This window comes from Harpia harpyja, chromosome 4, assembly GCF_026419915.1.
Source record: "Harpia harpyja isolate bHarHar1 chromosome 4, bHarHar1 primary haplotype, whole genome shotgun sequence".
NCBI classification, from domain to species: domain Eukaryota; kingdom Metazoa; phylum Chordata; class Aves; order Accipitriformes; family Accipitridae; genus Harpia; species Harpia harpyja.
Genome location: NC_068943.1, coordinates 74,270,706 through 74,294,932, shown reverse-complemented (window position 1 = coordinate 74,294,932; position 24,227 = coordinate 74,270,706). Strand labels below are relative to the sequence as shown.

Genomic DNA, 24,227 nt, shown 5'->3' with positions numbered 1-24,227 from the left:
AAAAAACCAAAAAACCTTTTACTTGACAGAAAAACACGTATCCTTCCTTGGGGAAGGATGCAAAAACATTGATTACACTGTAAGAAAGGCCTATATACATCATGTCCAATTCAAAAGAAAAAGAGCTATACCTGTTAGAAACAAAACAAATCGTAAAAGTGAACCTACTTATAAAACTATATGGTAGATTTGACTCCCTAAATGCAGTACACAACAAAACACAACAAATATACACTGCTGAAAGTTTGGCCACAAAGCTCATATAAACAACGTACCTTTACAGGAATATCATCCTCCTGATTTGCAGTTTCTGCAGTAAAGACATACGATATTTCTTTATGAGATGTTGTCTGCCTGCAAATGGCACATTTAATTGAGCTCCGGCGGGTGCCAACGCTGTACTGTTCTATGATGATAGCTATACACTCATTACAAAAACAATGTCCACATGTCAGCACCGCCCACTATGCAGGGAATTGAAAAAAAACCAATACAACACAGTATCAGTTTTGGATCAATGCAAAAGAAAAACAGTGTAGTAGTACATGATAAATAACATTTTTACAGAAACATTACTTTATTTTCATGAAACTCATCAGATTAAAATTGAAGAATTTTAGAATTTTTAGCACTCCAGCTGCTAAAAAGCCTGGATTTCAAAGTTTTCCAGCACAGAAAGATTCACGATCCACAGAAGTTATCTGCATTTATTGTTAATTTTTTGCATTTTCCCAGTTTTAAACTCGAGGAAAGACCGTAGAGTCTTTCATTTCTGTGAACGATGATTCTTAATGCATAGGTTAAGTACAGAGATTAAGTATTTACACCATTTTAAAAAAGATTACACAAATGTTTGTATTGGCCTTCTGTAGAAGTCTTTATACATTCATAATAGATCAGTCTTTATTAATAAAATCCTAAAGAAAGCGCTTTAATTTTTACCTATTTTTAAGTCCTAGACACGATCTTTGGATTTAAGAGGAAAGAAGATTTTGAACAGAGAGGCTTAATCTGTTTTTGACAGAAATGCCTTAGAAACGAAAGATTTCATTGCAGAAGCTGTACTTCCCTTGCGGGTCTAGAACATCTACGTGTCAGCTGTGACCTTTCATAACGGAGGAGTAATTTGTAAACCAGGGTTTTTGCACCTAGAAATAGTGTCTTACTCTGTTCTAGTCTGTTCCATAGGCCATTTTAAGTGGAAAAAATAAAAGTTTTCATGGGTGCAAGAAGCAGAGGGAATTGACTAAACGACTGATTATCAAGCAAAAAGATCTTCTAGGCTTTGTAAGGTTCTTTCAATCATGCAGAAACAGGATGCAAAGCATTTTAAAAGTTCCTTATTTTTCCTTTCAGTGAGCTCCTCCAGCTCCGAGATGAAGCATAATGGCAGTTAACAGGGCAAACAACTGTTCTGTGTAAAAACCTTTATCTCCCTTGGAAGAAGAGCAGAGAGGGCATTTTGGAAACATAGCAGGACACCAGTTTGTGCTTACACATGTCTATAAACCTAACAGAGGCTAAAACACCTTAAAATAGCTACCCTAAAAAAAAAAGCCAATTTAGTTTGACTGTACAGGTGTCCTTACATGTTTTTACATAATGCATGGTAAGTAAAGTATAAACTATAGCTTTGTACTTTATGATATAGATCAGTTTTGATTAAATCTCAATTAAATTTCAGCTCCTGCAGTTCAGCAGGTAAGTGGTAGGGCAAGAAATCCAGATTGCCAGTCCTCATTCTATTGTTTTTTACTAATGTTTAAGTGGCTAATATCCATTTTTTTAAAGTCTAGATAAAAAAAATACCATCAAGAAGAGCGGTTACAGTAAAATACAATAGTATACTATAGAAGCTTATCTATTTCTTCATTCTATTAGCTTATAAATGGCAAAGAAATTTTTCTGACAAAAGTATGAAAGCAAAACTTCAGAGTTATAAAACAATCAGCAACACACATTTTTGGAACACTTTTGTTGAAACACTTAAGCACTGATGTCAACAGCTAAAGGCAGTAGAGGCGCTTGCATCTGAGCAAGATGTTATTTCAGGGGGGAAGCTGGTTGGTACATTACAGGAAAGGGCTTATTTCCCCTGTTTCAATACAATGTTCATTTAAAATCAGATGTTGAAAATTTGACACACAGCTGACTCAGATCTAAGTAAAGACATTCTAAAAACAAAGCCTGCTGACTAAATATCTTACCTGTTTTCCCAGTTGACGTGCACAGATTGGACATGGTTCTGGGTTAACTCCCCCAGTAGTTTTATCCTGAGACTATAAAGTAGAAGAAAAAATAAACTTCGTGTTTCAAGCAATAAAAAGTTATTCTATATTTAAAACAAGCTTCTAGAAAAAATGAATAATGAAGTCCTTAAAAAAAACCTGTGTGAGCAAATTAAAAAACATCATTCATGAATAAATAAGTTTATCTTGAGGAGTTTAAAAAATACCTTATTTATAAGTAAAAGGAGCACTGTTTATACTGCAGTCCTTTGGATAGCATCTGCATCTCTACTAAAGCTTTGAAAAATCCTGGTAAAATACAAGCTTCAAACAAGAAACTCCTCATATTTTCTATCAGCTTCACATTGTTCTAGAAACGCTTAAATATACTCAATCATGCTTAACTATGCTTACTTAAGCATAATTGTACTTACGTGAACACTGTAATTAAAATAATGTGAGATACATGGGGTTTGTCTGGGGTTTTTTATATGTATTTGACGCACAGACCTGCTTGTCCTTCCATTTAAGAAGGTGTCGTGGTTTAACCCCAGCCAGCAACTAAACACCACGCAGCCGCTCACTCACTCCCCCCCACCCAGTGGGATGGGGGAGAAAATCGGGAAAAGAAGCAAAACCCGTGGGTTGAGAGAAGAACGGTTTAATAGAACAGAAAAGAAGAAACTAATAATTATAATGATAACACTAATAAAATGACAACAGCAATAATCAAAGGATTGGAATGTACAAATGATGCGCAGTGCAATTGCTCACCACCCGCCGACCGACACCCAGCCAGTCCCCGAGCGGCGAATCCCTGCCCCCCACTTCCCCGTTCCTATACTGGATGGGACGTCACATGGTATGGAATACCCCGTTGGCCAGTTTGGGTCAGGTGCCCTGGCTGTGTCCTGTGCCAACTTCTTGTGCCCCTCCAGCTTTCTCACTGGCTGGGCATGAGAAGCTGAAAAATCCTTGACTTTAGTCTAAACACTACTGAGCAACAACTGAAAACATCAGTGTTATCAACATTCTTTGCATACTGAACTCAAAACATAGCACTGTACCAGCTACTAGGAAGACAGTTAACTCTATCCCAGCTGAAACCAGGACAGAAGGTAAGCTCTTCGTGAAATAGCAAGGGTACGTGGAGAGGTACATAATTTTACAAGGCTTCTACTAAACATGGCCCAGTTAGTTTTAAAGAAAGTTTTAACCATCTAAAACTAGTTCATAGTTTTATAACTGTGTAATTAAGCAAATAGCCAAAATATATAATGTAATAAGTAACTTCATGGCTATGCAGTAACACAAAGAACAACCCACTGAATTTCAATGTCTAACGAATCTTTACAGAAAATATGTTTACTTTAAAATGTAAGTTTTAAATAAAAAAATAGTATGTTTCTTCCACTAGGTAAAGAGTACATCACTTTCGTAAAGACCAAAGAACCGTAAACCTTACTTTCTCCAGATTAGTGAGATACAGAAGTTGTCCTAATTTCTTCTGAAGCTGTGATTTGGCAACAGCCTTGTCATTCAAAAGTTTCACTCGATTTTGCTCTACCTATGGAAACAGTATTAAACACATTAAAAAAGGAAAAAAAAATAGTTAAGTTTTACGATAAGGCTTAAAATTCTTTTTTTGGCGAAATTCAACTGAATAATTCACTGGGGACAGACAGAAGAACAGGTCATGCTGTAAATTTAAGATGCACTTTACCCCAAGGAAAACTGATTATCTATTCCTTTGCTGTACCCAGTATGAACTCAGTACTGCGAATGGGCTGAGACCCAGGAGGTATACAAACTTGCTTTTTATTGTTTTATTTGCATTATTGGTTCTTTCCAGAGACAAAACCAATTTAAAATAATTTTTTTAAAGTTACTTAGAAATTTCATTCAATTTGTCACCTATCTTCTTACAGCCAAATAGATCCTAGACTCTACTGCTGGTTCCAAAAGCAATGTGTAAGAAACAATACTTTCTTTATACTTCTTAAAAGCTTTCACTTTTCATTTAACCTACACAAAGATAGAAATATCAAGCTGACTCCTTGTTAGATTAATTATAGTTGGTAGTGGCGTAGTTATTAGTACTGCAGAAGAAGCAAGCACCTGAAGGATGATGGCCAAAGGAATGGGTGTTTCTTTTATGGTTGCAAATACATACATAAATCTTAGACTTTGTTAAACATTTGTAAAGTGAAGTGATCCATTTTAAAAATTGCTTTAATACACAGATGAAATACCTACTCCCCTACAGAAAGAAAAGAAGCACTTTTATCTAACACTGAATCTCAGTGAAGAAAGCAAAAAATGTTTCTATTGAAAACATATTTCTATTGGTGAAAAAAATAAGAGGTTAAATCAACCCAGCATTTTCTCTATGTTCATGAACAGAAAGTGGCTCAGAAATTCCAAGATACTGTAAAAAGATTTATCTTTGAGGTTTTCACTGCTGTTTTTTAGGTCCTTGTGGAAAGTTGCAATATGGGTGAGAAATCAGGTCAACCTAATTTTCCACCAGCTTGGAAAACTGGGCAATTGTGGAGAAAGGTCCCAGAGCCATTCACCTGCTGCTGGAAGGACAGCAGTCTTTTGGAAACATGCCACTCACAGTCAGAAGGCTGACAAAAATGTATCAAAATAAGAGTTACAAGCTTAAAAAGGCCTACACTGAATGTAGAAATAGATAGAAACTCTCTACTCCACCAAGGCTTTCTGAAATGGAAACAGAGGCATACTATAGACCTTATACATAGATCTAGATACAGATTTTACTTCTGTAGGAGGTAGGTTCTTTAAGGGAAAAAACCCATTCCTTTCCTGCCAAGTACTTTACCTCATGTGGTTCTATGATGTGGAGAACTGGTGGATTTGGTTTTGGCTCATCAGGATGACGCACTCTCAGCCGTTCTGTAGCCATTGCCAACTCATCAATAGCAGACACGTGATCCCTAAGTACCATCCAATATTCATGAAGTAACTGTAAGAAAAACCCAAACATATCAGTAGCAGAACTGAGTTGAATTCCCTTTATATGACTCTGCCATACAATGTATAATGTGAAAATCTTTCTGGAGTAAGGGATAATATTTCTTTAGAGTAATTCAGGTACCACAACAACAAATTACAAAGGAAAACAAACAGTCTAGATATCATCTCGCCTGCTTTCTTTTCCAGCCTCTCTTTATGAACAAGCATAAATAGCTGTCTCTCATTTCTTCTACAACTATTACTATTACAATAACTAATGCAACTAAAAGTTTAGAAACAAAATGCCTTGCAAGACTAAGCAAATGCTGAATAAAATAAGGAAAAATGATTAAGCAATTTTAAACAGCTAGCTATTATACTACTAAGACTGCTTCTTAAAGATGAAGTATGTTTTAAAGAAACATTAACAGTCTAAGTGGTCTTGATAAAGGCACAGACAAGCACAAGGTGATGATAACATCAGATTCAATTCTCCCAAGAAAAAGTAAATTCTGGTTTTCTACAAAAGAAATGGCTACAACTGGAAGTATACTATACATATAAACTAGTATTATTTTTAAATTACTGATAATACTGTAAAATATTTCTTCCCAAGCTTTCCACTAGTTATGTATTTTATAAAAAAATCTTCCATGATCTTACTGAAATTCTAAGACCTTTTGCAAACACCAAAAATTTCTGTTTGTTGATTTCTCATTTTTCAATTGTACTTTAAACACTCAGTTGCTGGGGGGCGTGCTCATTGTTTGGAGCTTTTCTCCTAGCTCAAGAAAGACTACGAAGCATTTGTTTTGAGCTATGCATAGACTACAAACTTAAAATTACTATGTATTAAACCTGGCATACAGGGTAAGGACAGAGAATAAGCTGAAAGGAGCTTACTCCCCCCAAACTAAAGAAACTAAAGTAAACTAAGGGAGAAACTAAGCTAAAATTACTTTTGCTAAAAAAAAAAAAAAAAAAAAAAAAAAAGCTTGTTTTAGATTTTAGGGTTATTTTACAGAGTATCATCCCTGTAGCTCAATGTAGATTTGAGCAGTATGGACAACTGAACCAGTATTTCCAAGTCACAACAGATGGAATCATAACAGCACTACTTTCATTCTCATTGGCATATTAGTCCCACCTTTTGTTTCCTAAAGTAAAAGAACATGAAGACACTGTTCCCTTCTTGCAGCAAAAAATCCCCAACACATAGCAATGCCTTGGTAACTGGTTACCTTATGTCCTCCTCCTTTTGTGAACTGCTACAAGCCGAGGACATAAAATAATGAAGCATGAGAACAGCCAGGGTCATTATTCTCCAGTCAGCATTTTGGTACCATAAGCAAGTGACCTGACTTTGTGAGAGCAACACAACTTTATTAGGTGTTTAATAACTTTATCAGATACCTAAATGCTGACTGAGATGTCATTTTGTTTAAAAAGGTTTTGCACTGTGTTACACTGTAACCTAGTAGGTTTTTTTAAGGCAGCTCCAGATTAAGACTCACTCCTAATTAGCGCTACCAATTTCAGGAAAGTAGGTGCTCAGTAACCAAGTTTGCTGAAAAAAGAAGACAGACTGAATTCCATTCGTTAATCTAAGATACATAAAATAAATCGTTCTCTCGAGTATCTTCTCTTCCTCTATGGACTAAAGCTAATAACAAATATTTAAATTCCTTGATAGCATACTTCTGCAAGGAGTATCTTTGCTTTTTCAAAACCTCCTAGGATAAAGCAAGTTAAGTGACAACTTCCTAGAATCATAAGGCGGCAGCCTGGGAGAAAGATCACGGGGTGAAAACCCTTCAAGGAACCAGAATTTCCTCTGATGTCAGACCACAAAAAAAAAAAACCAAACCAAACCCCAAAAAAGAGAGCATACAAAAGAGTCAATAAACCTGGCACTACTGTACCATGTGTGTTCTACTGAAGCTGAAGTCTGCGTTAATTAAAAATGAGAAAGAAAAGCATTCAGGAGAAAACACTTTTGATTACACCTAAGCTGTAAAACAGGATGAAACCCTTGTGTGCGACAGCTCTTCCCCCTTCTCCATCACTGGTATGTACTCACTGCAAGGAAACAGACACACAAGGATGCATAAGGAAAGCCACAGCATACTCCTGCAGGTCTCTGATCCAAACAACATTAGACTGATTATTTCAGGTTACATGGTGTACTAAACAAGATGCAGGAAATAAAGCAATAGTGAAAGGACATCTGTAGCTAGCACAAGACTGAAGGTAAACTGAATTACAGAATGGACCAACACTTGATTTGCTGAGTCTGGCTACATTCCGATTTAACAGGCAAACACATTTAATTATATCTGTATACTGTCTTAATAGATGCAATTACATTGCTTACTAATTTGCTTAGTAGCCAGTATAGCTTTTAGAAACTCTTAAATCATATATAAACCATTTAAAATCAAATCCTGTAATAAGCACTACGAAAACGTTTTGTGCAGGCAAACCCTCATTTCAGGAATACAACTTAGATTTGTTCATTTTCACCTTAAATTTGTTTATATTGCAGTAAATGGACTACACAACTGTTTCGTCACCACCTCATTTACTGTACCTTATATTCCTTTTTCCATGCTTCAAAGAGTTCCAGAAATATGCTGCCTTCTTCGGTTAGCTTAACATCCATTCGGTGAGCTTTGGCAAAGGAGAGAATAGCTTTCAAGGCACGTTCAGTTTCACTGGTCGCCCACAGTCCTCTACTTGTGGTGGGCAAACGGTCATCAACAAGACCTTCCTCATCTTCTATCATCTCTTCAAATATTGCCATTTGGCCTTTAACACTTCAAAACAAACCCAACATGATACTTATCACTGATTTTGTACTTCCACATCCATTTCTTCTTATTCACCATATATTTCAGCCTTCTAATATTTGATTAAAAAATAAAGCAAACCAAACAAATATAATAGCTGTTTTATTACTTGATATCCCAAAAGCTTACTTTGAACACAGTGACCTCAGTACCAGCAATGAAATCACCGTACAGGTCATTTTGTCAGCTCAAAATTACCGATAGCTTTTGTAAAGGCTTATGCATCTTAATTATCTTTCAGTAGTTATTAATGATGTCACATTCATTTTAAAAAATTGCAATTCTGACTTCTTAAATCAGCAAGAGTTGCAGTTAAACTCTGACGCAAAATTTGCTGTGTATTGCATTATTTAAAAACACTACAGTTCCCTCCTTGACAAACAATGCTAATTCAGAAACACACTAACATTTCCTAATGATTCCAGCAATCATTAGGTAACAGAGCTCCCACTGGTAAAGACTTTTCAAAATGTCTTCTCAGTGACCTCATTTTTTAATCCAATTTTGACATTGCAAGGGATATAAGAGAGAAAAGTAAAAGAGAAAGCATGAAGAGGGCTGTAATCTATGCCTCTCAGTACTGTCCACTATGCATACTTCTCTCACACCATGTGCTGGTACAACCCTTCTTTCAGCTCACAGCTGCATTTATGTCTGAAATCTCCTCTCTCATTGTAGCTTTAGTCAAATTTTACTACTTTATGAATTATACAGAATTAAAAAAAATAAATCTATGAACGAATATGGTATTATACCACTCACAACTGGACTGCAAATAAATATTTGCACAAACAGGAATATGTGTTTAATTAGCATACTTGTATTTATACACACACTTTCTGAACACTTCAACACTTCATTTCAAATGCATGGTCATATTATAGCAGCTTGAGAAAAAGTAGCATGTATTCATTCCTTGTACATAACTTTTTCAAATGAAATTTACATAGAAAATTAAACTTGAGTAATAAAATTGCTATCAAGGCCACTAGCAAGAAGTTGCTGTAATTTGTTCATAAAGTTATTTCAGAAACCTTAAACTAGAAAATATAAAAAAATCCATCTTTCACTTTTTTTAATAGTGAGAAGTTTATAAAGCTATGAACTTACGTATGAGAAAAGAGCTTCGACTCGTATTCTGTGAACAACTCATCAGCCTTACAAAAGACACAGCTGCAATACAAAAGATTGGTTTCTGATGAAATTCTGAGTGTTTCTGTTTTCAAAGTAATTCCTGTAATTCCCTATTCCAACATATACAACCACGCAAAGTGCTTAAAAAAAAGAACAATTTAACAGTCTTAGTTACAGTTGATATAATAAATGACAGGAAAAGATTTTATAAGAATAAACCTAATGATTCTAACAAATGGATCTGTGATACCTGTGTACATACAAACCCTGAGTACAGAATAAACACTTTTATCTCTTCTTATTTCAAATGAAGGAAAATTTAATAATACACTTTAAAAGCATATTTTCTACTTTCAAGACATACTTGTTAAGTGGAAGTCTAACAGGTCGCAAATGGCAGAGAGTGGCAGCCTCAATAACCTGCTTAGAGGGAGGGCCTTCTAAGTTTTTCACTGCTTCTCTTACAATCTTCTGGAACTTCTTCACTTCCTCCAGCTGGGTTGTGAGCAGGTATTGAAGGCCTCTGCAGTCACGGAACCTGATTTAAAGAAAAAGGGAACTAATTGCATGCTGAATCACCAAATCCAAACTTCATTTAGTATTTTGAAGTAGAAGAGAAACAGCTAAATAGCAATCTAGGACAACATACGAAGTTCATATCATAAGCAAATGCTTATTACTACTACATGTAATGCTGTCAGAAATCATTCCATTGTATCCCCTGAGATGATGCCTGGTATTTGTAAAACAGAAAGACTCTTTCCAAGACTCGAGAGATGCGACCAAATATTAGTAGTCAACACCAACCTGCAACATTCTGGTTCACAATGAAAATCTACTAAAGGTAAACAACTGCACATATTTATAATCTTATTTGCATCAGTTGGCCAACAAACTGATTTTCAATGCAGCTGTGCAATTCACAGCAGACACATGCACCCATCACAAAAATAAACGGCATTTTGCAAGTTAGGTTTCAAAGTTAAAATTATTAAATGGACATGACAGTGAACTATTTTCCTAAAACCCAGCTGTCTTTATTGATTGGAGTGAGAACATGAACACCAGTTAAGCACTTCCCATATTGTGTTCCTCCTGTGAGCAGAGCTCTCCTGCTGAGAGTGCACCATTCATACAAGGTCTGGCATTCATGGGCAAGACAGTATTACAAGACTGTGGTTCTACCCCATATGGAAAATTTGATCCAAAATATCCCTTTTGTAAAGTGTGGAGAGAAAAGCACAGGTTTAACAACACTACTAAAGTTTGGCATTTAATATGACCTACTTAAGCAATATGTATTTTAAAATAAAATGGATGAGTTTGCCTAACCAGGTAGTCTGAAAATACATGTAAATTGCAATCACAAGTCTGTTGTTAATACTACCAGTTGCCACATATTCCAGATTTATAAAAATCTCCCACATTATACCCTGGATTAACCATCTCTAATATTCAACTAGAGATTAGCACTTGTTGCTTCTACCATTGACCAATAATACTTCATAAGACACTGTTTTTTAAAGTTTTTATTGCATATGCTAAAATAAATTTAAAAGGAAATAAGTTTTATCCCTGTATTATAAAAGAAACAGTTGAGTCGCAGATAGCTTTTCGAAAGTTATACAACCTGTAAGCAGCAGTAATTTAAAAAGATACTTCCTAAACAGCTAATTTCAAGTGAGGGGAAAAAAAAAAAATCAATTTTTTCCAGTATAACACAGGCAAGCATATAGATAGATGCATAGGCATATGAGCTCAGCATGAACATGCAAACAATCCTTTCCTGAAATTTATTTTGACCAGAATGAGATGCTATCATCGTCAGATAACACTTAACCATGAAACATTCATATCCAGACTTAGAGACTCATTGAGGTTGGAAGGGGCCTCTGGAGATCATCTTGTCCAGCCCCACCTTGCTCAAGCAGGGTCACCTAGAGCTGGTTGTCCAGGACCATGCCCAGATGGCTTTTGAGTATCTCCAAGGATGGAGACTCCACAACCTCTCTGGGCAGCCTGTGTGGTCATGCTCACAGTAAAAAAGTGTTTCCTGATGTTCAGAGGGAACCCCCTGTGTTTCAGTTTGTGCCCGCTGCCTCTTGCGCTGTCACTGAGCACTGCTAAAAAGAGCCTGGCTCTACTTTTTTGCACTGTCCCTTTAGGTATTTATATACATTGAGAAGATCCCCCCCGAATAGCTGAACAGTCCCAGCTCTCTCAGCCTCTCCTTATACGAGAGATGCTCCAATCCTTTCATCATCTACTTGGCCCTTTGTTGGACTCTCTCCATTAGGTCCATCTCGCTCTTGTACTGGAGAGCCCAGAACTGGATACAAAGTACTCCAGGTCTGGCCTCACCAGCGCTGAGTAGACAGAAAGGATCACCTCCCTCAACCTGCTACCAATAATTTGTCTAATGCAGTCCAGGATACCATTAGCCTTCTTTGCTGCAAGGGCACATAAATGGCTCTTGGTCAACTTGGCATCCAACAGAACCCCCAAGGTCCTTTTCTGCAAAGTTACTTTCCAGCTGGGTGGCCCCAATATCCGGTCTGAACAGACAGAATTTCCTTCTTCCTTCTCAGCGTAATTCTGAGTTTTGAAAAAAGAAGAGGTTAAGTTTTGTATCTTTATTTAGATTATTTAATAGAATTATGTTAGGTACTGAAAAGTAAAAGATATGCTTATTTCCAGCAAGGGCAAGGAATTGCCACCTTTTGGGATCACAATAACAGAGTAGTCATAGTGGAGGATATGTCTTTACATATTTAATTAAAAAAATGTGCATATTTTAAGTGTTTAAATTTATATACACATTAAATATTTATATACATATGTATATGCATTTATATACATATAATAAAAAATATGTATTTAACTAAAACACGATTCGGAAAGACTGTATTGAAGAGCATAAGGATTGTTCACACATCCGAGAAAACTGCCTGACATTAAACTGTGAGAGCACTCTCCTTCCTGCGTCTCCCTTTTCTGCAATGAACTTACAGAGCTGGAGCACAGAACACACAGGAGGAGGCTGGGAGAAAAAGGGTTTATTCAGCCTTAAAATGAGATCACTCAGGGGAAACCTTACTGCTTTCTACATTTAACTGGAAGGTACAGAAAAGACTGAGCCAAACTTTTCTCAAAGGCACATGGTGGAAGGACAAGAGACAATGGACACAAGATGCAATACAAGAAATATTAACTAGATAGAAGGAGTTTTATTTTTTTTTTTTTTTTTCCACCCAGTGGGTCAAATATTGGAACAGGCTTCACATAGAGACTATGAAATCTCCCTCCTTGGAGATACCCTATACTTAACAGGACAAATCCCTGTGCAACTTGATCAGGCTGAATCTCTGAGCACAGGCCTGGATCTACAAGTTGGGGGCTCGTCTACGTGACCTCCAGATGTCCCTTCCAATCCATTATTCTGTAACTGCCCAAGACAACAGTGGTACTGTTGTCTCTAACATGAAAGCAAACCAATTTTTTTTGCTCAGAAAAACAGTGATGCTATTTTATGCTGTTACAACAAGGATTTTCTGATATTGTCTGTCTACTTTCCATTTCAGCAAGTCATTTTCTTTCAGAGGTTACTCAATTGTAATGCAATAAACTTTGCATCTTTCTTCCTCAGCAGTTTCATGAGTACAGAGGACTGTAAAACCACAGTAGATAATACAAAGGAACATTTAAAAGAATGCTTGTCTAGGAGAAAACTAATTCTCCTGCTTTTCCTTCCAAGCCTTCTATCTAGCTATGCTTTTTGGAGGACTGTTTTTGAAACTTAATTGCAGCCCAGATGCTCTGAAGCAAAAATGCCTGCTATTTAATTGCAACTGTTAGCACAAACTGGTAAGAGGAATTGAGCGGAATTAACTGTATTCATTAGCCTATTTTAGCTATTCTCTTACTTCTCTGCCATGGAGAGTTTATTAGTCTGCTGTTTGTAGTTGCTGGTTATTTCGTTTTGCACACGTTGAGCAAGCTCCTCATCAATGGCATACTGTATTGCTGTCTGGATGACATCCAACCACCAAGGAGAACCTGAATGTATCTGTATGCAAAAGAACAGATTTATCCATGAACATTCAACGAACAACCAATTTACTCATTGCAGCAGAGGCTTATACTGCTCTTTAGGACACACTCAAACACAGACTGGTAAATTCCACGGCAAGTGGAAGATGAGAGTATGCTTAAAAGATGGTCCCCTTTCTGTTTAAGTGAATACATGATTAAAATTTTCTACATTCCCATCTACTTCCACACCTTCAAATTGCTTCAGCAGAGCTAGATTCGCCAAGGCCATGTACATAGAAGAGCCACATAGAGATAGTGTAATCTCAAAGTTTCCTCTTTCTCTGTCTCAAAAAGAAGTGAAAGGATAATTTAATCAGAGAAAGCAAGCTCTCTGTGAAATTAATAGAGCAACACTGAAGTGACTTTATAATTTTAAAAGGTGAAAGAAGATGCAGAAGTTTACTTCCTCATGTCCCATTTGCCACCATTTCTGTACTATTATGCAAGTGACAAAGAGCATTTCAACTCAGGTGTTCATCAATTCATTAAGGGTTTGCACATTTCCATGAAACCTGAGTTGTCATATTGACTAAACACAATTAAGCCTTAAGCACAATGACTAAATGCATGTCAAAGAACAGTTCCTTTGAAAGTAACTGAAATACCAGCTGATACATCACAGAACCATTTCAAGGCCAAAATCTGTAACTCATTTACCTAAATTACAGGTGAAGCAACTCATTTACCTAAATTAGAGGTGAAGCACAGTTAATATAAAAATCAAGCACGGTGTTAAACTTTACTAGAATCATCACACCACGTACTTCTGCTTTTAGTCATCTGTTCATCAAGTACTGTGTGCCTCTTTATGCAGGAAACACAGAATAAATATGTTTTGGAGGTCTGTGTGTGTGCACGCACGCACACTGCTTAAGTCCCATTCCAAACAGGCCTTCAAAGAACTGTTAGAGATAATAAACAGCTGGAGTTCTGGATAAACAGATGAAAATAATATTAAAAAAACCCCTCAGAATTCAGAGGCTAAATGTGTAAGAGGTACCTGCCTTTCTCTGGAGCTCCCGAATGGTCTGAAGAACTGGCTGTAAGGCCTGATGGGCTTCTGCAACTTCTGCATTGGATTTACTCATATAATGCTGTCGAAGTTGTTCTGCCTGTATGGAAATAAGAGCTTAAATTATGCACAAATCATATTTATGAGGGATAATTGAAAATGTAAAAACTCCCCAGCTACCACAATGTTTAGCTATCTAAAGGTTAGCTACCTACATGCTACCCACTTTCATTTGTAAGCAACATTTAGCATTAATTTTTTCTTCTAGAATCTAGCATTTATTAGTAAGCCCAAAAAACATTTGAGAAGACAAATGACTACAAAGATGCTAACTATGCAATTTTGCTTTTGGACAAGCCCAAACAACACAATAGGAATACACTGCATTACAAAAAGGAACTGGAATTTAACTCATAATTTTTACTTCGCTGTAGATTAAAATATATTGTGTTGAATAAGCAAACAATAAAAAGATCCTAGAACAATCTGAGAACAGGACAATTTAACTTACACATAAAACTTATCCATAAAAATAACAAAAAAGGTTTAAATTTCGTTATTTTTAGGTGCATCAGATATTATTTTTTCATAAAAATTACTTCTGACAGTGAAAACCCCTCTTGGTATGCAGGTGTCTCCACAATATAATCAGTACCAGTTTATTTGATATTTTAAAAACTGATGAACAAGTAACTTACATTTCTTACAAGTAACATGTACACACATACGTATCTTTCACCATTACATTCTGATTTCAGTAGGTATCTTTATTTTGTGCATTTTAGGGTGTGTTTAAGTCTTTCTTTTCTTTGCTACTGTCAAGATAATTATATTGTTGTTACAGATGGAGCTCAGTTTACCAGGAGTGGACAGCACTCTCAGGAATTTGGATGAGCTACTGGCAAAAGACAGCTATGAAAAACAATCTCTGCTTCACATTTGTAAGCAAAATACAAATTTTTCAATTCTTCTCTTTACAATAATGTCAGGAGAAGGTGATACAAAAAGATTGCTAGAGTTACAGGTCAACAAAAAGGGTAGTATTTCTATGAAGTATTTCTGCTCTGAGGGAGAATTTCAGCTAGAGACCTCCCAAGGTCCTTTCCAACACAAACGCCACAATAACGACGTTCTTTTGCAAATGTGGACCATATGTCCACTACGAGTAACCAGTGGGGAACAATGATCGCAGCTATTTTACCAGATATTTCCCCAGTTAAGAGTAAGGATATAGTTAAACAGGCTTATGCACACAGAAGTAACACACAGTTACTTTCTCATCTGGCCGAAGATGGTCAACCTTTCTAGATGTTTAGGCAGTACAAGAGTGACAAAGGTGAACCAGTTGCTGTAAGGCATTGCAAATACAATGCAAGTAATACAGGGAGAGTGTGGACAGATGCCACTGGCAAACTTTAGGCTCTGAAGAACACTGCAAATCAGGACCTTCTCAAGAAGTTTTCAAAGAAGATATAAGTACCACACACAGGACTAAAAAGAGAGGTAGAAAAACAGCTTCAAGGTGCAATTGATAAGATGCATTAGACTGTAGTAGCTTATATTTACTAGGAGATGGAGAAGCATTTTGGAATGGAGGACACCTATGCAAGAACGATAAACTTCACCTAGAGAAGACTGCAGTTAAAATGAGAAAAGCTGAAGAAAACGTGAAGAAATAAAGGACTCAAAAGAATTCAGGATGATGCATTCTTTATCAGTAACATCTATGTAAGTTATTTCCACAAGAACATTGTGGGGGTGGGGAAGTCACATTTTAGAGATAAAAATTATTAAAACTTCCATAAAACACACTCACAACATAAGAGATCACCAAGCATTCAGAACAGCAGCATTTTACCGGATGTTTCTGCTCTCGTCTCACACACTAAACAACTCTTGATTTTACTAACCTGAAAGGAAATGTACGTCGTTAACTTGAAAGCTATTTAGTGATATATCTTTAGAGAAAATATTGAAGGATAAAAAATAAAAAGGTGCTTTTCAAAATGTATTTATATAAAAGTGAACAATGTTTACCTCTTCTGCAAGTCGGCTATCACGCAAAGTCGGGGGAATTCCTGGGTGCTTTGCCGACAACAATTCCATCAAATTGTGTGTAGAATGAAGTCTCTAAATGTACACAAAGTCAACAGCAATCATGAAAACATACATTACAACATCTGTGACAGGAAAAGCTTAAACACCAATGAAAGCTTACAGCAAGAAATCAGTATTCATTTAAAAGTAGTTGTATCTTATTCTCTGTTAATCTGGAAGCATCTTATAAAGAAAATAAACATTCTTTTCCTCATTTTACTGGGGTAAGAAATGAAACATTAAAAAGACCTTCTTCAACACCTCAAAAGCAAATCAGCAGGCAAGCTTGATACCAAGTCATCAGATTCTGTCCCATACTCACCCTGCTAATTAAAACAGCCCTTGACTATTATGGAAAACAAATTATCTCAGAGCACATTCTTTAGTAAATATCTTTCAGAATATTATAAGGAGACAATTCACTTAGTTTATCTAAAGCAAAACAAAGTATAAGGAAAAAAACAGCTCCCAAGAGCTTCAATCATTTTTCATATTTTTCACTTTTCTGAAATAAAGGATGACTGAATAAAGCATAACCTTTTTGTTTATTTTTAGGGAAAATAAACATGATTGTTAATATAAGGCAACTCTATTCCTCTTCCATAGGTTCACCCTATTTATCCCAAGCCAGACCCCTAATATTATGCTGCCTGCATATGTCCCACAAACTCCTACTAATTACCTCCACTATCATGAACTTGTGCCCTTCTCACCTCCTGGATTCACTTCACCTTGCCCTATTACTATCTCAGCCACTGAAGAGCACTGGCCAGCAGCAGTTTGCCATTATCTTAAAGAGCTAAACCTACACAACTGGGAAGTATCCAAGAGAAGTTGAGTTTTATTACACAAAGGCAATATTAGGCATTGTACACTTTAAGAAAAAAAAAAGCTTTATTGGATTGCATAATCCAGCAAAACAGCTTAATTAACAACCTTGTTATGAGTAGCTTAAGTTTATGCTGATACGGCTATGCTAAGTGAAAAATGCCTCTGGGAAGTCACAAAAGAGAAGGAAGGATCGAAGAAGCGCAACAGAGCCATCAGATGACCACATGCAAGATAATCAAACAATAACTTACTTAGTGAAGCAAGCAAAGTAAAGAAATAGACAACTGATCACTTCTTATTTATCCATCATTAACATTTTAAATATCATGTTATACTTAAGAGAATTTTGGTCAATTTAGAACTGGTATTTCTTGAAGAAATATAACGATGTTACTTAGAGAACCATTGCTTTTTTACCAGGAAAATATATTCATATTTTTAATATAATATTGCCTGAAGACAAAATTCACTTTGATTCTTTTCCATGTTTTGATGCCCTTTCAGAGAATATCATCTGCAGTGCATCAATTTTATTATTCTCTATCATTTGGCATGTTAATATCATTCTCAATGCAAACCCAGCATCCTGTATTCACAGGATGCAATATAGTACTATTAATGTGAGCAGTCACAGTCATATACAGAAGTCTAGGAATTGAGCTTGTTAAGTTTATTGCAGAACAGCAGGTGGAGATCATACACTGCTTCTGGGATAATATGAAGACTCACAAGCAAAAGTTTTTATAAATACAGTAGCTTTTAAAGAAAAAAAAGGAAACATGAAGGTCACTGGACAGATTCCTATGTAGAGATTGTGATAATGACAACAGGCTGAAAAAGTCATTCAGCACACCACTGGAAGGAAGAAAAGACTGACCTGTTAAATTAAATCTAAAGTATTCCAGTTCTTAACTACGTCTCTACATTTGAATGCTCACTCACTTGCAAGGAATCTGTTTTGAGCTTTTCTTTGTGCTCTTCAGATGATCGCAACACTTCTCTGTACAGCTCTGCAGCCAATGCATATTCTCCTGAATTAAAAAAGAGTAATAAAAACATACACATATTGTGTTGGTTTTTAAATATACAAGCAGCCATGACTGGCCATCACTTGTAACATACTAAGATGTTTTCAGAGAGGCTGTATCTGCTTGTCTTCAAGCAAATCTTCCCTATTCATTCTGGCCCCCCCCAAAAAACCCCAAACTGGTAAAAGACAGAGAGTATTATATTTTACAAAGACTAAAGCAGTTTCCAAATTAAATATCTTGTGACTGCAAGATCTGTAGACTTCTTGATCTTAAAATAATGTATTCACAGTTGCCCAAGTCCAAAGAATCTCACGTTGCACTAAAAAAAAAAAACAAACTACAACTCACTGCAGTTATGCATTGCTAAGTTTGCACTGCAAATACATTATTCACTCTTCCAGTGAGTGTTCCAATGAAAGTTGTGTCATACTTCAGAAATGATTAAATACATGCAGGGAGTATAACTACTGATGTAAGCCGCTAACGTTACAATCACTTCTCAGAAAATAGATTATATAAATTAAAAAAGAAATACAAAATTGAAGTTGTATATGGAAAAGCAGAAAAAAAATTTTTTTTTTCTCAACTGATGGAAATTTATTTAGCCAGTAATAGTCTTAGAAGACTCCTAAAACATGGAGAAGTACCAGGACATGAAATGTATGAAGACAGATAACAGAGTAAAACAAAAATCATCTTCCTACATACCTGGAAGTATAACAACCCTATTTCAACAAGATTTGTTGCTTCTTACATTGAAACAGTTGCCAGTTGTAAGGTGTAGTCCTGCAATATACTATTGCCATTATTAGTAACAGGCTGAAAGCTATGTGCTGAATTTGCAAGGCCTCAAGCTTAAGGCTTGTCAGGCCTCCTTTGAATTTTTCTTGACCTGCCTGGACCTTTTACTTGGCTTAGCCGTGACAGCAATTTCTCTGATTCACTAGGTATTTATGGCTAATTTTTATTTTTTTTAAGCTTTTGTTTATCTTTGTGTGGTACAATCACAGCTTTATATAGATAGCAGAAACAAGCAGTTATTCCATGTAGAATGAGATATTTACAACTAACACGATGTATTGTAGAGAAATACAGGCCTAGTAACAATAGCAGAGGCCTTGAAAAGTACAGATATAGGATGCAGTGTAGAGTACAGCCATGGGATGCTAAGAGATGGTGCACAGGTTTGGCAGTGAAAAAGGAAGCCATGGCTATAAACAACTCACCCACAGTCAAAGAAATGCAGACCTACAGCTGGACAAAACTGGTTTTAGGGGCAAAGAGAACAAAGAAATAGTATGTAACATTCATAAAAGGCATCATGTACACTAAATTTGGTGTTAACATGGCGCTGCAGACCAATGAAGAAAGAGAAAGGTGTAAAAAGTGTGCTAGCAAATGTAAAAGTTACCCTAATCGGATCCTTGAGTGAGAAAGAAGAAACCATCAACACAAACATCTTATTCCTCCTGACAAAGAAGTCCAGGTGGTGACAACTAGCCATAGCACTGCCACCACCAGTATGAAAGCACTGACCTCAGGACCCAGAAGGGCAGTAAAAAGGTGAGCATAAAAGCAGGACAAGGACAGAAACAAGTAAAGTGGTTATTATTTTCACTTGTAACAATTAGATCTGAATTAGTAACAATTAGACCTGTAAGATTTCAATTATACTAACAATAAATTCATGGCTTTACTTATATATAAGGTACACTTCCTCCTTGCTGATAAAGACGACTGAGTGTAACAGTAATGCTGGGGGGGTGGGGGAAATTACAGACTAGAACTCTGCCTTGGTCCTGTTTTTGTTTCTCACCAGATGCAATTTTCATCAATCTACTTTTCAAAAAAGGCCAGACTTAATTTTTGCTACTAGTGTATTTTGGAAGTATTTAATCCGTACAGCAATCTTTTTAAGCACTTAATTCTATCTGAAAAACTTGATCTCCATCCTGCAATCGTAACAAAGTATTTCAAACCTACTAACTACAGACTATAGAACCTGAATGTAGTCTTTCTGTAAGGCAAGTAACAAAACAGGCAGTTTGCTTGTTCTCCTCTTTGAAGGAACACTTTAGCATGAGCTGGAAAAATTCAAGCAGTTTGTCAACTTTAGAAGACACATTACTTGGCAAAGAGGCATTTTTTTCACATTCACGACCAGGTAATTTTAATTTATTTTGTTTAGTCGGACATTCAAGATTAACATAATTATTTTTCTTTCCCATTTGAAGCTTTTCTTCCTCCTAATTCAGACAAAATCTACATTGACAGAGCTCTATAGCAGGCAACAGCAGAGAGATTCCATAGTCAGCATAGCAGTTGGCATGGCAGGGGGCACAAAGGAAGCCCAGAAAGCACTACTGATAAAACAAAAGCAGGTTAAGTACAATTACACAAGTATGACTTCTTTTATCCTCCCAGTACACATAGACGGTAGAATCAAGAAAGAATATGAAAAAATAAAAAAAAGCCAGAAATACTTAGAGACATCTCAACAATGCACCAACTACACTTATTCTTTTCTCCCTCATCTAGAATGCATGTTGGTTTTTGTTACAAACAGTTACAAGCCTCTCTAGTTTCCCAGGATTTCACTACATCTTTTTCCCTGGATTCAAAAAAATCACTGTTTTTACATGGTATCAGCTAAACCATAATTAGCCTACTAAAGGGAGTAAAGAATATGCTACAGTCATCCAGCCTTACCTTTAATGATATGGATACCAGCTAAGCCATTAAGAGCACACACCAACTGTCGGTGAGCTTCCTCACACTCTGTTCGACATTTCTTCTGCAGAGATGTTAACAGCTCCTCCATGGTCATGGTACTGAAATGGAAACCAAATGGCTCAAATTTGAAACAAAACCACAATACTAGAGAAGTAAAACTGTCGTTCTGTGTAGCATGAAAGATTGTTACATGCATCCAACATACTGTGCAAATGTTTATTTGAGATTTATTTATGTATTAAAAAGCACCCTAGTTGTCAGCTTTTCTTCCAGCTAGAGCTTTATCCTAACTTGAGTAGGTCAAGAGGTTGACATCTCCTAAAAATAGAAGTAAGTAAGAACCAAGAGGAAAATTAGAACTAGGTAAAATAATGCTTCACATGGCAAAATAGTTTGCTCTTTCTGTAACAGCAGTGAACTGGAAACAAGCAAAAATAGACCTCATTTTGCTAGAAGCTGTTCAAATGAAAACAGCTGAGAGACTACATTTCTCCCCTCTGCTACCAATCTAAACATGCAAAACATGAGGTGTCAAGGCAAAGAGGAAAATGTGTGAAAAGAGAACAGTGAAGATTAGCAAGTATCATTTTAAACTTCCTTTTATACATTTGGTTATAGCATCTGTAATTCATGAGAGGAATTTAGTCAGAAGAGAATCACCTTATAAAAATATAGGAAATGAAGATGTAAGAGGGAGAAGCAAGAACAGACATGAGAAAGAGAAAGAAAGAAGCATGAAAGAGCTTGGAGTAAGGCTAAGGGACAAAGAATCCAGGCAGGAAGAAGACTGATGTGAAGAGACCAGAGAGTAAACTGCAACAACAGTCTACAACAGCTGACCTGAGGCTGCTTCTATGACCAACTGCTGCTGTGAGACCAGACACAACTCCCCTCCCCAAAACTCTGTTCCTCAGCCTCATTCATCTTCAGGAGAAGCATTTACTATTTGGTATTTAGTGCTGTGGAGTAGAGTAAGAGTCATGTCACATAACTCCTGAGCAGTCTGGGCCCAAGGTATGCTGGAAGGGTATCCTTGAGTAGGCCTTTATTTTACCCTCCTTGACACACTTCCATTTGCAGAAACTGTTCCTTGAGTTTACACTACAGTGTTACACTAGAGCAGGCTTTAAATCAATATAATCACTATTTATAATTAGCTGAATTCTGCAGAGGTATTGGCAAATACATATAGCACCTGCTGCTCATGCTCTGATACTTCTACCACTACTACTTACCTTTCATTTTCAAAACCATCAGCAGTTTCAAGAAAAATTATAAAAGCAAAAGGATGTACATATAAAGTATGCAATTTGATACATAGCCTGAGACTACCAATTAAGACAAAAAGGAGGGGTTTTTTACTCATTTTAACTAGGGGAGCCTAGAAAACTCCCTTTTGAGGGTTATATTTTTGCTGAGTAGATGTTCTCATTTACTGCCTTCACTACACAGGTGGGGGAAAAAGTCATCTATCATAGAATATGCTGCAAACTCAGCTTGCTTGTTTCACACCAGTTTCTTGTTTCACACCAGCTTTTCTTATCCATATGCTCCAGCATCAACTTTCTTGTTTCAGCAAATTTCTCTTATTCATCAAAGTTCCTAGCACTGAATTTCTTCATTGTTCTCCTCCATATAACCAAAGCCAGGAGCCAAATCTCTCTGTTCTCGAAATGTCCACTACTGCAGTCAAGCTTGGTTCACAAAAAAGATATGTAAATAGTACTGTGAAACAACTTTTCTTTGTACATATATATGATTTTAAGAAAGATTTAATTTTCATTGCTAGTTTTTCCACCACAGTTACTATACAGCTGTCACTCTGCAACCATTCCACCAAAATCAACACAGTACTAAGCTGTCCCCAGCATACTCAGCTCAGTTTACAAGTTTCACTTTTACTCCATTGGCTCATTTTAATGCAAATAATCTTGTATGGGCTTGTGGGAATATTGATCGCTCCATTGTTTGAGTCCTTGCTTCTACACTAGCAGACTGTTAGACAGAAAGTGCAACATCACAGTGCCTACTATTGGTCCCTGCTGAAGTGGGTGCAGTCAGCTACAGCTGCTTAGGCACCATAGGTGGTGGCCTGCATGAGAAAGGGGAAGGAGTAGGACACAAAACTTCATAAAATGATAGAAAGAGACTGAACAGAACTGATGTGTTAAAAGTTCAAGTTCTTCCCTACCTGTAGCTTAAAAAAGAAACAACATAGATAGTGCTCTGAGAGCCTGGAATGGAAATACCCTGTTCTTTCACAACCCCCCTCCGACTGAAAAAGTAGCAGCTACATTTCACAGAGTGGTAGCAACATGCTTTTGGTCTAACAAAGGCTGAGACCAAACTGGTATTTTCAAGGCACTTGTGAGGAAGATGATCGTGAAAGCATGGAAAAAAAAGGGAAAAAAAAAAAAAGCATTTGAACAGCTTTCAGGTTTGGATCTACATTTACAAATTCTGCAACCTCACATTAACAACGTTTTCTTTGAATTAAAGAATTATTCCATTCTGTTTATTCATTTTGTTCATTGTTCTCATTTATGAACATGAGTTTTGTAAGAGACAGAAGAAAACCAGTGGGCTTATTTAAAACTGAAAAGAACCTGGTTTGTTTTACACTCAGTCTGTCACCTGCAACACCCTAGTATCCATCAGCATCGTAAGGTTAAAGTGTTACTGCACAAACATCTGCCTCTCAGTACTATGTTCTTTAACACAAGAATTACACTAAATAACCTACTGCATACTATTCAACTTCTGAGGTCAGATAACTTGGTGTGACATAGCTGCACATTTAACTAACGAAGCTTAAAATTAGGCTTGTTTGAGAACTGTACAAGATCTTGCACCATTAGGGACAATTAAGAGTTTTGCTTTGGATAAAGCAAGCCATTTAGGAAATGACAGAAATTCACCTTTTCTGTAATGGCAAGAACTCTCCCCGAACAGCTTGTGGATGACAGCAGGCCTGCCTCAGCCGCAGCAAAGGGTACAGAATAGAAGTCACAGTCCTTCTATCTAGGCTACTAAGCTTAAGAGTCCAGTCTGAAATCTTCCTGAGTTTTGCCAATGCATCCTGGCAGCACACCTCATGCTGGCGATGATAGAAGTGTCTCTCCACAGGAGAAAAATGAAGCCAGTGTACATTTTCTGTCTGAGGGGGGATTTGAATCTGCAATTAAAAAAAAAAGGTAATTTGCAAATAAAGCTATTGATAAATGTTGTTCAGGAATTTTAA

The 24,227-nt window shown here is 36.5% G+C and overlaps 1 protein-coding gene across 3 annotated transcripts in view; it reads right to left on the bottom strand.

The window, feature by feature from the left end:
• The window catches only part of SHPRH (SNF2 histone linker PHD RING helicase), a 57,224-nt gene that overhangs the window by 10,677 nt on the left and 22,320 nt on the right, over positions 1 to 24,227 (bottom strand). For 2 of the 3 annotated variants that reach the window (XM_052784796.1, XM_052784797.1), the window contains 13 exons: positions 23,905 to 24,161; positions 20,963 to 21,084; positions 18,165 to 18,253; positions 16,332 to 16,424; positions 14,287 to 14,394; positions 13,114 to 13,256; positions 9,555 to 9,728; positions 9,167 to 9,229; positions 7,798 to 8,023; positions 5,074 to 5,217; positions 3,694 to 3,795; positions 2,208 to 2,279; positions 276 to 464 (listed from right to left, as the gene is read on the bottom strand). In XM_052784796.1, coding sequence (XP_052640756.1) covers positions 276 to 464; positions 2,208 to 2,279; positions 3,694 to 3,795; positions 5,074 to 5,217; positions 7,798 to 8,023; positions 9,167 to 9,229; positions 9,555 to 9,728; positions 13,114 to 13,256; positions 14,287 to 14,394; positions 16,332 to 16,424; positions 18,165 to 18,253; positions 20,963 to 21,084; positions 23,905 to 24,161 — 1,782 coding nt within the window. The remainder of the gene's footprint in view (positions 1 to 275; positions 465 to 2,207; positions 2,280 to 3,693; positions 3,796 to 5,073; positions 5,218 to 7,797; positions 8,024 to 9,166; positions 9,230 to 9,554; positions 9,729 to 13,113; positions 13,257 to 14,286; positions 14,395 to 16,331; positions 16,425 to 18,164; positions 18,254 to 20,962; positions 21,085 to 23,904; positions 24,162 to 24,227) is intronic. The other variant, XR_008234796.1, reaches the window with a different exon arrangement.